Source organism: Pseudorca crassidens, chromosome 15 (genome assembly GCF_039906515.1).
Source record: "Pseudorca crassidens isolate mPseCra1 chromosome 15, mPseCra1.hap1, whole genome shotgun sequence".
Lineage (NCBI taxonomy): Eukaryota > Metazoa > Chordata > Mammalia > Artiodactyla > Delphinidae > Pseudorca > Pseudorca crassidens.
The window spans coordinates 74,400,832-74,412,555 of NC_090310.1; the positions used below are offsets into that span (position 1 = coordinate 74,400,832).

Here is an 11,724-nt window from a genome sequence, read left to right on the forward strand (position 1 = left end):
AGCTGGTCGAGCTGCACCGGCCTGGAAGCAGCTTAGGTTCCTAGTTCCCACTGGGGCCAGAGTGACACCTGATCCTGGGGGATTGTGAAACGGCAAGAGGTTGCAGCCGGCCCGCCTGCCTTGTCCGCTGAGCCCTCTACCCGCACGGCTTCGGCCCCGCCCCTACCCCACGCCCCCCAGGAAAGCGGTTAAATCCCCCCTTCCGGGCAGCGCCTCACTCCCGCCCCGGCGAGCACCATGCCTACCTGCCGCCTCGGTCTGCTCGTCGCCGCCCTCCTCCTTGGCCTGCTGCTGGGCCTCCCCCCGGTCACAGGTGAGTGGGGCGGGGAGAGGCCTGGCGCCCAAAGGGGCCGAACCAGGAGAGCCGGGAAGAAGCCCGGCAGAAGCTTAGCCTCTCTGGGGACAGAGAAGTGAGGATTCCCGGGGTGGAAGTGGGGAGTCCCATGAAGGCCAAAATGCGGGGATCCCTGGTGCCTAAAAGTGGTGACCCTTGGAGCTTTAGATGTGGGGTCCAATGTGCTGGAGGTGGGGAGACACTGAAGGCTGACATATGCGCGGGGGGAGACGGGGAGACTCTTTGCTGACAGTGGAGACTCATTGGTCAGAGGCGGGAACCCTCTGCCTGAACATGGGAAGCTCCTAGACGCTTAGTTGTGCGGGGGTCCCCTAAGAATTGAGGGCTCAGCAGCCAAGAGTTTGGTCACTCCTGTCGTCCCAGGTATCAGGGACCCCGGCCCTGGAGGTGGGGCTCTCTCAAGGCTGTAGTGGGGTGTGGGGAGCAGGGACTGAGACTCAGAATTCCCGGGAGATTGAGATTTGGGGCCGTCAGACAGGAGGCGGGCATCCTCTGAGAGCGGGACTGAGTCCCCCACTGCGCGTCCGCCTCCCAGGCACAGGAGCAGAGAAATCAGGCGTGTGCCCCGCGCTAGAGGCGGACCTGAACTGCACGCAGGAGTGCCTCTCGGATGGGGAATGCGAGGACAATCTCAAGTGCTGCCGGGCCGGCTGCGCCACCGTCTGCCAGATGCCCAATGGTAACCCCGGGGGACCCACGCGGGGCGGGGCGGGGCAGCGGGGGTTGGGAGGGGGAGGGAGTGCCCAGTTCTGTTACGGGATCTGGGGCGCGACCGACCCAGGGGTCCCCGACCAGGTCGAGGCGGATGGAGCCAGATCAGCCCGTGCTCTCCTTCCCTTGGCTCCGGTGAAACCTAGGCGTCGCTGAAGTGCAGCCAGGGGGAAGGGAGGTCCCCCACTCCTGGCCGGATTCATTGCTCTGGGGCATGACGGACTTCCGGGACGCACCGCGGGGACGTTGTTCCGGAACATTGTTCTCTGAGATCAGGGGACCTGATTCGGATTTTCCTCCTGTCTGGGTTCAGCCGCGGGGCAGCCTAGGGCTGCCCAATGGGCTGGACCCCAAGGTCTGGGGCGCTCCTCCCCATTAGCGCCCCTACCCTGGGGCCTCCCCAGACCAGGAGGAAGGACTTGGGACGCCTGCTGGCAGGACTCCCCAATCCCTCTGTCCAGATGGAGACTTTCCAGGTTTAGGAGAGCACCCAGCCCGTCTTAGAGATGTGGATGTGAGCTACAAAAGAGAGCAAGGTTCTTGTCCAAGGTCACATTGCCATCTCTGGCTGGGCAGGAGTCATAACGCAGGGGGTTCCTTTCTGCCTGAGTGGTTTGAAGAATGTCAGGACCCCTCCCAGAGCACCCCTCCCACTTCTTCATCTTTAAAACTCTCTTCCACTCTAAGGGTTGAGTGAGAGAGAGAAAGTGTGTGAAGCTGGCCTGTCATAAAAAGTACTTGCTGGAGCTGAAGACTGTCCAGTAGGCCATGGGGGCTCCTATCAGAGCAGGAAGCTGTGGAATCCAAGCTTCTCATTTTTCAGAGGGAAAGACTGAGGACTAGACCAGGGATATGACTTGGATCCCAAGGTGCTGGGATCACTTGTCTTTATCCAGAAAAAAAACCTGTGTGATGCCCCCACCTTGTGATTTCTCTGAAGATGCCCACAGGGGCTGGGAAGGTTTGTAATTGGAGATTCAGTCACTCATGAGCAGGGAGGTAGGAGGTAGAGGGAGGACAGGCCCATCAGGGGGCTTCTGGGTCTGGGGACCTCTAACCTGGACCAGAGGGAGGAGGACCGCAAGGAGAGGAGGACACTGGGAGAGAAAGGAGGATGGCAGACAGGCAGATGAGAGAGGAGGACGGAAAAAAGAGGAATCTCTGCTGTTAGGGGGAGTCTCTGCTGTTCCCTGGTCTCAGATGGACAGACTGAGGCAGGAAGGGGGGCAGGACCAGAGGGCCTCCTGAGCTAGAATCCTAGTTGTGCCGTCTGCTGTTTGTGGGTCCTGAGCAAGTCGCTTCACCTCTCTGAGCCTCTGCTTTCTCGCTGGCTAAATGGGATGAGCATCCCAGATGTGGTAGGGTCGACATGAGGCTAAATGAAATCATACATGTGAAATGTCTCAGGAGAGAGCAGACCCTCCACACACAGTGGCTTGTTTTGTGGGTACCCCGCTCCTGAAGCCCTTCTGTCCGGGGGCAGCTCGGTATTGAGAGCTCTTGCCCTTCTCAGTGGAAAGGGTGACTTTGTGCGAGGAAGACAGCCCCTCCCGCCCTCTGCAGCTCATCACCCAGCTGTGCGCCCGCTTGACACTTGGCTGGACTTGCTCCTGGGGCTTCTGGGCATTGAGCCAGCGCCCTTCTCCTTGACCCTGGAAGTGGAGCACAGGGTGTGTGTGTGTGTGTGTGTGTGTGTGTGTGTGTGTGTGTGTACATTGGAAGGTTAGGCTCAGGTCTTGGTTTTACTTATGATCAGCAGTGTGCTGTTGGGTGATGCCTTCACATCTCTGGGTCTAATTTTCCTCCTTTGTAGTAGGAGCAGGGTAGAAATATCCCCTACAGAAGAGAGAGTTGATGTGGAGGTTTAAAGGACAAATTGAATTTACACTAAGGGCTTTGTAATCAGCACATATCTGTGGTGTTATCTGTTTGTGTGTGTGTTAGTGGAAGAATGCTTGTCTGGGTGTGGATGAGTGAGGTTGTATGGGGGCCTTGGTGCTAGATGGTGGTAACTGGGAGTGAATAGATGGGAGTGAGTGAAGAGATTGTGGGCGTGTAACCCCTCACACGTGCACTGCACTTTACAGCTGACAAAGCAGTAGAGTGCATGGTGCACAGACCTGAAGCCAGATTCCTGGGTTCAGATCCTGTCCCTACCTTGTATGACCTTAGGCAAATACTTAACTTCTTGGTACCTCAGTTTCCTCATCTGCAACATAAGGAAATAGTAACAGTTCCTCGCACCCTGTTTTAGGATTATCGTGAGGATTAGCTGAGTTAATATACGTCAAATGCTTAGGATAATGCCTGGCACATAGAAGCAGCTAAGTGTCAACTGCTGTCCTTACTCATTATTATTCTTATTACAAGGACTTTGTGCAGGGATAAGGAATACATGTCTGTTGCCTCCACTGCTTCCACAGCGGCCCCACGACACGGGCAGCACGGATCTCATGTGATACCTGAAGACACGGGGCTCTGGGAGATTTCTGGCCCCAGGTCACAGAGTTAGGAAAAGGCAGATATGGGACTCAAACTAGGGCCCTATGATCCCAAAACACTGAGGGAGAGAGCAGAAGGAAGGGAGGTTGCAGGTGCTCTCCCAAGGTCCCCTGAGATCCACTCCAGCCCCTAAGATCCACTTAGGCAGGCAGCTCTCTTGTGAATTGAGGTGTGTGGTTGTGCTGTGGAGACGTGTTCAGCTCCTTGCTTCCCCTCTGCCCACCCCCCACCCCTTTTTCCATCCAGAAAAGAAGGGTTCCTGCCCTCAGGTGGACATCGCCTTCCCCCAGCTCGGCCTCTGCATGGACCAGTGCCAGGTGGACAGCCAGTGTCCTGGTCTGTTGAAATGCTGCCACAATGGTTGCGGGAAGGTGTCCTGTGTCACACCTGTCTTCTGAGGTAGGTGGCCTGGGGGGAGGGGTGCACTGATGCCCAGATGTGATGACACCTGCAGGAGGCTGAAAAGGAGAACCTGAGCTAACACACTGCTGTTCCCTTCTCTGTCCTTTGATTTACTTTCATTCACTCAACAGATTCACTGAGCGTCTATCACGTGCCAAGCACTGCTCTAGGTGCTGGGGATGCTCCGTGTGTGAACAAATCGGACACAAATTTCTTTCTGATGGTTTTATATGCTAGTGAATGATAAACAAAATAAATGTGCAAGTATACTCTGTGAAATGTTAGCGGGAAATAAGTGGCCTGGAGAAAAAGAAAAAAGAGTGGGGATAAGGAGTGGGGATGGGGGGCGGCAGGGAGCAGTACTGCAATTTTTTCATGGGACCTCCCGGAAGGCAGCATATGAACAGACTTGATGGAAATGATGGAGGGGGCCGCGAGCATATCAGGGAGAATGTTACAGGCCGAGGGGGCAGCAGGTGTAACGCAGTAGCCTCCTGGTGAGTTTCAGAAAAAGCCAGAAGGCTGGAGTCTGCTGATCAAGGAGAGAGCAATAGAGGAGAGGGTCCGAGAGGTAGGTGGTAAGCGGAGGGACCTGACAGACCATGTAAGGACTTTGGTCTTGACCCAGAGATGTCAGGTCCTTGGGAATGGACATGCTCTGACTTAGATTTGCAAAGATTGCTGAGGGTGTTGTGTGGAGGCCCTAGGGGACAGTGGCAGAAGCAGGGAGACCACCTAGGAGGCTCCTGCAAGAGGCCAGGTGTGAGATGATGGACCAGGTGACGTAAGTGTCTGATTTGGGACCTATGTGAAGGTAGATGGGACAATATTTGCTGATGAATTGGGCTGTGAGAAGATTTACTCCTTTTCCCCTTAACACCCTCGTAAATAAGTCAGTGGCTGGAGGAGCAGCTGTGTCCTGGGAGGGCGGGCGGTGGCTGGATGGGTTGGGGAAGTAGGAAGCTCTTTGCATAGGCCAGTGCGAGGCAGAAGAATTGATCTTTACTCTGGCCAAAAAGCTTGGCTTTTCAGGACAGAGCTGGTAGAGATCAGTTAATTTCAGTTCAGTTTCTCAAATGCCCCTTTCAAGTGTGTTGAGCACTTACTCTGTGGCAGGCAGGGCTACATTCAGCCACCTCGAGGGGCTCTGACGCTGGAAGGAAAAGATTGTGCAGCCTCTCTTTCCCCACGTATGATTAAAAATAAAACAATATTAAGTCATAAAGCAAGTGTAAGAAAATAAAGAGAAGCAAAACCAAAGAACATGCATCGTCAGGCCATTGCAGGATCCAGCACTGTGCCGCCAGCTCTGTGCCAGGTTCTGGGACGGAAGGTGACCACCGCCCTTCCTCACCGAACTTGCAGCCCAGTGGCTGAGGCAGACAGATGGACAGACGCCCCCAGTGCCTGTCGTCGGTGTTGCAATGGAGGGAGGGGCAGGGTGTGATGGGGACATAGAAGAGGAAAGCCTCACCCAGGTGGGGGTGGGGAAAGGAGGGAGCAGGCTTCCCAGAAGGGACCCTGAGCCAATCCTGAAGGATGAACGAAAGGTCGGTAGTCTGCTGAAGTACAGCAGCGGGGAGGCTGTTTCAGACAGAGGGAACCGGACAAGCAAGAACCTGGAAGGGCCCTTTGGTTGAAATCTCATTGTTGATCATGCAATAATTTTGATAAGCTCTCAGCCAAGGGACTGGCAGGTCAGTGATGGAACCTATTGCCCAGATGTGAAGACTGAGACCCAGAGAGAGGGGAGGACGTGCTCAAGGCCCCAAGGTTGTTAATTCAGTGCCTGAGAGAGAACCACGGTCTCCCCAGGGACCAGAGCTCTCCGCCTCTTGCCTCCATCAGTGTCAGCTGCATGGGCTGGCTTTGCAGTCAGGAAGACCTGGGTTCAGATTTCAGCTCTGACGCTTAACTAGCCTTTTTCACCTCCCTGAACTGCAAATATTTTGCTTATAAAATGGGATAAATAAAATAATAAGATCTTTTTGATCAGCTAACCCAGCTTAGCCAAAGGAATAGGGGCATGCTGGAACTTCCTAGAATCCTTCCATGGTGGAAGGATTCTTAGGGACATAAATGACAGTGGCCCCTCAGGAAGGTCACGTCACAATGGTCAGTGGGGACCGTGGTATACCCAGGTGTGTCCGGGGATGGTCAGAAGCAGAAGAGATGAGTCTAGGACTTTCCGAAAAGTGCAGGCAGAGCCCCAGGGCCTCAAGACGGTGAGGCTTTCCTGGGGGCGGGGGTAGGGAGCTAAGGGGGGATGTGATGGGGTAGAGGGAGCTTTGGCCCAGAATTTAAGCTGCAGGCATTCTTGTCCAGTATCATGGATACTGTTGTTGACGGTATTATTGTGATTTTCTTCCTCCACCTCCAGCCACCAGCCTGAGGAGTGGGGGAGCGGAAGTGTCTGCCTGGCCCTGTCTGGCTCCAGCCCAGCTGCCCTCCTCCCTTCCTGGCCTCTGTGCTTCCCTCCTGAGCGGCCACAGCTGCTTCTTTTCCAACCAATAAAGTGACCACTTCCAGCACCGATGGGGCTGTGGCCTCTGTTCTTATTATTCTGGCTCATTCGTCCCACGACTCTGGGTGGAGGTGCGGGCATGGGGGTGCAGGGTGCAACGAGATCATCCAGGCGCAAAGTCTGAGATCAGCTCTGACACGATGAGCATAAACTCAGGGCTCCTCTGTGTGCGCTGGCGCTTCCCTGGGTGAATCCGCCCACCAGCCCTGTGTAGTTGTTGGTTATTCTCCCAGGGTTTTGGAGGAGAGAACTGGGGCTCAGAGAGATGCTGGAATCCTTCCAAAGTCACTGGGATTCGTTGCTGGGGGTTCTGACAACAGCAGCAGCATGTACTGTGTGCCAGACACAGGGCTGGGAGATTCACTTGTGAGATCTTCTAGATCCCCAAAACAACCCTCAAATTAGTTGATGACAGTCCTCTGTTACAGACTGGGACTCCACCAAGTTACTTGCTTGGGGCCACACAGAAAGAAGGTGGCAAAGCCAGGGTCCTTCGTTGTAGCTGCTTTTAAAAAATCAAACCGTTATTTTACATAAATAATATTCACATGGATCAATATTCAAAAGGTAAAAATACGCAGTGAAACATCTCTCACCCTTGACCCTCTTCCTGCACCTGCAGCCACTCAGTTGTTTTCTACAGAGGAAACAAATGCCATCTGTTTCTTGTGTCTTCTTCCCAAGAGAGAGCTCCAGCTCACTCCCTCTATCCTTTCTTCTCTCTGTAGCCCCTCTCTTTATTCCCCCCTTCTCTCCCTTCTTTCTATGCCTACTTTTTCTCTCCCTCTCCTTCTCACCTCCCCTCTTCCTCTCTATTCCTCTTCTATCATCTGTCTCTCCAGGGACATGTAGATATAAAATTCTCATCTAGGGCTTCCCTGGTGGTGCAGGGGTTGAGAGTCCGCCTGCTGATGCAGGGGACACGGGTTCGTGCCCCGGTCTGGGAGGATCCCACATGCTGCAGAGCGGCTGGGCCCGAGAGCCATGGCCGCTGAGCCTGCGCGTTGGAGCCTGTGCTCTGCAGCGGAGGGGGTGGGGGGGCGCAGCAGTGAGAGGCCCGCATACCGCGGGGGGGAAGAAAAAATTCTCATCTATCCCACCTTTTTACAGAATTGTAGTACACTATACACATTGTGTTGTACTTGGCTTTTTTCACTTCGTGTATCTTGAAGATCACTCACAGCATAAAAGGTTTCTTCATTCATTTCTCTGGCCGTATAGTATTCCATTGTTGGGATGTACAAAGTTTATTTAACCACACTTACACTGGTGACTATTTAGGTTGCTTTCAACCTTTTACAGACTTAGATTTGAACCTGAGTCATCTGATGACACCAGAGTCCCATGCTGACTCTACTGCAGTGATTTTTCACGTTAATCCCTGAGGTGGGGTGGGGAGGGGATGCCTAGCCTTTTGGGGTGAGGAGGGGGTAAAGCAACGAAGTCATGGCAGAGACTCAGCCCCCAGGACATGGTTTATGTCCTTCCCTGCTCCTCCACCCACCGCGGAACGTGAGAGGTCAAGGCAGCTTGAGTGCGTTTGTGTGGAGACAGAAAGCTGGGGGGCTTGGTGTTTGGCCAGCCTTATCTTTCTCATCCTCCTGTGGGTCTCTGCCCCAGGCCATGAGCCAGCAAAGAACCTGGCTGTCCATCCATCCCCCTGGGGGTACGTGGGAACGCGTCTCCTGTATGAGAATGGGGGTGCTCACTGCATAAGGCTGCCTTTGGAGGTAGGTGGGTGGCAGTATCGCTTTTCTCCTAGCTTTCCCTTTTCCAATCTCTATCCCTGTCCAGGCTCCAGTCTCCCCAACCCTTCTAAGCAAAAACAAAGTGATAGGCTGGGTAGAGTCGTTACGGACTAAATGTGTGGGTACCACCCCTTCCACTTTCTCCTTGCTTTCCCCGGCTTTGCCTTCTGAAAGAGAGCCCTGGGCAGGGCCTTGTTTAACTCAGGGATGGCAGAGGTATGCCTTTGTATGCACGCCATTATTTCTTCCATCGGCACCATGCCACAAATCGCTCTCCTCCTTTCCAGGAGCCTGTGTGTGGACGGCATCCTGATGGGCTATGTGTTCTGTAGCCAGACCACAGCCATGCTAGTTTGAGCTAGAAGGACGGCTCCCAGGGCCAGAAACTTGGTAAACTGCTGCCTTTCCGGAGCTCAGGGCAGGGTCTCTTCCTGCGCTTACTTTCTCCCATCTCTGGCAACACGCTGCTTCGCTGTTGCCTCTAAACCCCATCTCCAGTCCAGACGGCTGTGTACGGTAAAACCCTGTAGAAACAAACATCTGTTCTCCAGCAAGGTGCAGGTTGGTGACTGGAGACATAATAGGAAGTTAGTTACACATGAGGGAGCTGGAGCTTGAAAAATGAAGTTCTAAAGCCAGACCAGTAGAGGACAGCCCTGCCTGAGGAACAGCGTAAGCAGAGGTATTCCTCATTCAGGAAACCTTTTTTGAGCACTTACTATGTGTTCTGTTCTAGGTGGTGGGGATTTGACATCAAGGAGGTGAGGGGGGTGTGTGTGTGTGTGCACGCGCGCGTGTGGGGTGAGGGAAACAGTCACTAAATGAATGAACCAACACAGGTTTAACATGTCAGGTGGTAGAAAGATTATGGCGAACTATAAAGTTGGGTAAGAGGACTAGTGGGTCCAGGGGATGGGGTAAGAGGTAGGGGGTTGTTGCTTTGCAGAGGGTATTCAGGGTGTCATTCAAGTCATGAGCTGAGTGAAGGACATGAGCCACACGGAACCCATGGGAAGAGCTGTCCAGACCAAGGAAGCTTCTAGGGCTAAGGACCTGAGTTCAGATGCTTGAGGATCATGGCTGGCGTGCTGAGGGCTCAGGAGCATGAAGGGAGATGCAGTCAGAGAAGTAGTGCGGGCTCAGATCATGGAGGGCCCTGTGGTCACTACAGGACTTTGCCTTTTATTCTGAGGAATTTAGGAGCCATAGGAGGGGTTTGAGCGAGCGATGATGTCATCTTACCTATGTTTGGAAAAGATCCTTCTGGCTGTTATATGAAGAATAGACTCTGGGGGCAATGTGAAGCAGGAAGAGCAGTTAGGCTGCCCAACAGGACATAGGAGAAATGACTTTTTTTTGCCTCTTCATCTACTAATCTGTATGAGACCCCCAAACTGCCAGCCCTAATGCCCCGGGAGCTAGGGCTGCACCAGCTATGAGGGCTCCTGTGACTGCTCTGTGGTTCCATTTGTCCTGTCCATTGATGCAGCTTCCAAAAACTAACTCGTGAAATAATCATATTGCAAACACAACAAACACTCCCCTTCTTGCCCCATGATCACGTTTACCCAGTTGATCATTCTACTACAAGTTGATGGCAAAACTGTGAGGGTGAGGAAAACAGAGTGATGGCTGACAACTCGTTAGCTCTCCATTCAGTGCTGCAATCTGTTGGTGAGGGTCTGGTTTGTTTAGCCCTTAAAGATGGTACTTGGTGGGAGCTGCAGCGCCCCCCTGAGCCACAGAACAGCATAGCATTAGTAGGCCCTGCCTGCAGAGCATAGAGGTCCTAGACCCAGAAGTCTCTGCATACCCCCCACGGCTGGGATATCAACCCCAAAGAAGCCCAGGGCCCAGCCAAACCAGGTTTATTGGGGTGAGTTCATTACATAAAAAGATGGGACCTTCTAGAGCTACCGAAACCCCATTATTTGCAGCCCTCAATCTTGGACAGCCCTCTGGGGATGTTTCACCAGATGAACGATCCAAAGCCTGTGGTTTATATTATGGGCTAGGGTTAGGCTTAGGACTATGGTTAGACTCTCGGCACTACCAGGGGAACAGACAATGGAAGGCAGCCGACCTTTGCGATCAGTCTGAAAACAACAGCCCCTCACTGATGGAAGGTTGGTACCTCACTCCACAGGCAGAGCTCCAAGTGGCCTGGATGGTGCCCACAGGACCCCCTTTAACCACCCTCCAGGTAGCAATATACACAGACTCTGGGGCAGAGTGCCTGGGCGGGCTGAGTGATTTGGAGCGTAGAATTTTCTAGATTGGCTCACTCATGATCTCTGTTGTAGGGCCAGAGACTGGTTTGAAATAGCATTAACCTCTCAACATATTAATGTACAAATTAGGCATGTTCATGCTTATCACAAGGACAGTTCTCCATTGGTCTCATGTGGTTCAGCTGTGGTACACTTGTAAGGTTTCCCTGTTATCTCTTTTCCATTTGCCTATGGGACACCATATCCCACTCTCCTAGTAGCTCTGATGTGGTTGCAGTGATTTCTCCTTGACTTTTTCCTTTTTTATGCTTGATTTATTCTTTCAACTTTTTTTTTTTTTTTTTTTTTTTTTTTTGCAGTATGCAGGCCTCTCACTGTTGTGGCCTCTCCCGCTGCGGAGCACAGGCTCCGGACGCACAGGCTCAGCGGCCATGGCTCACGGGCCCAGCCGCTCCGCGGCATGTGGGATCTTCCCGGACCGGGGCACGAACCCGTGTCCCCTGCATCGGCAGGCGGACTCTCAACCACTGCGCCACCAGGGAAGCCCCAACTTTTAATTTTGACGTGACTTCAGACTTAAAGAAAAGTTGCAAGAATAGTGCCAAGATTTCCTGCGTCCTCTTTACCCATATTCATCAAATGCGCACATTTTACATGTACTTTCATCTTTCTTTCTCTCTCTCTCTCCACACACACACCCCACATATTATGTTTTTCTAAAGCATGTGAAAGTGTGTTGCAGACATCCTAAGTACTTCAGTGAAGTTCCTGAAATAAAGGCATTCTCTTAAATAACCACAGCACAATAATCAAATTCAGTAAATTAACATTGACACTGTGCTATTATCTAATCTACAGACAGGACCAGCTACCTAATTTATGAGGCACAGGGCTAAATGAAAATGTGGGTGCCACGTGGCTGCCATGGCCTTCCCTGAAATGCCATAGGGAGTGCACATGTAATGAAACGGAGCAGGACCCTGTAGGGGCTCTTGGGCATGGAAGCCTCTCTGTGTCCCCCGTTCCTTGTTTGTAGGGGACAGACTCCAGCCTCCATGACCTTCCCTGAGACCCAAAGGGCAGGTTCAAACAGTTGCTAATCAGGGAAGGGAGGGGATGCAGAGACAAGGGAGGAGCAGCCCAGAAACAGTAGCGCAGGACTTCGCTGGTGGCGCAGTGGTTAAGAATCTACCTGCCAGTGCAGGGGACACAGGTTCGAGCCCTGGTTCGGGAAGATCCCACATGCCTCGA

The 11,724-nt window shown here is 53.0% G+C and overlaps 1 protein-coding gene across 1 annotated transcript; it reads left to right on the forward strand.

The window, feature by feature from the left end:
• Positions 1–103: 103 nt before the first annotated feature.
• LOC137207901 (WAP four-disulfide core domain protein 2) lies at positions 104–6,505 on the forward strand. The gene is made up of 4 exons (XM_067708263.1): positions 104–313; positions 891–1,034; positions 3,815–3,967; positions 6,351–6,505. Exons 1-3 carry the CDS (start codon positions 238–240, stop codon positions 3,964–3,966), a joined length of 372 nt encoding a protein of 123 aa, XP_067564364.1. The 5' UTR covers positions 104–237; the 3' UTR covers position 3,967; positions 6,351–6,505.
• Positions 6,506–11,724: the final 5,219 nt, after the last annotated feature.

Coding starts and splice junctions, on each gene's coding strand:
- LOC137207901 (XM_067708263.1), top strand. CDS start 238: ATGCCTACCTGCCGCCTCGGTCTGCTCGTCGCCGCCCTCCTCCTTGGC. Junction 314..890: donor GGGCCTCCCCCCGGTCACAG/GTGAGTGGGGCG, acceptor TCCGCCTCCCAG/GCACAGGAGCAGAGAAATCA. Junction 1,035..3,814: donor CGTCTGCCAGATGCCCAATG/GTAACCCCGGGG, acceptor TTTTCCATCCAG/AAAAGAAGGGTTCCTGCCCT.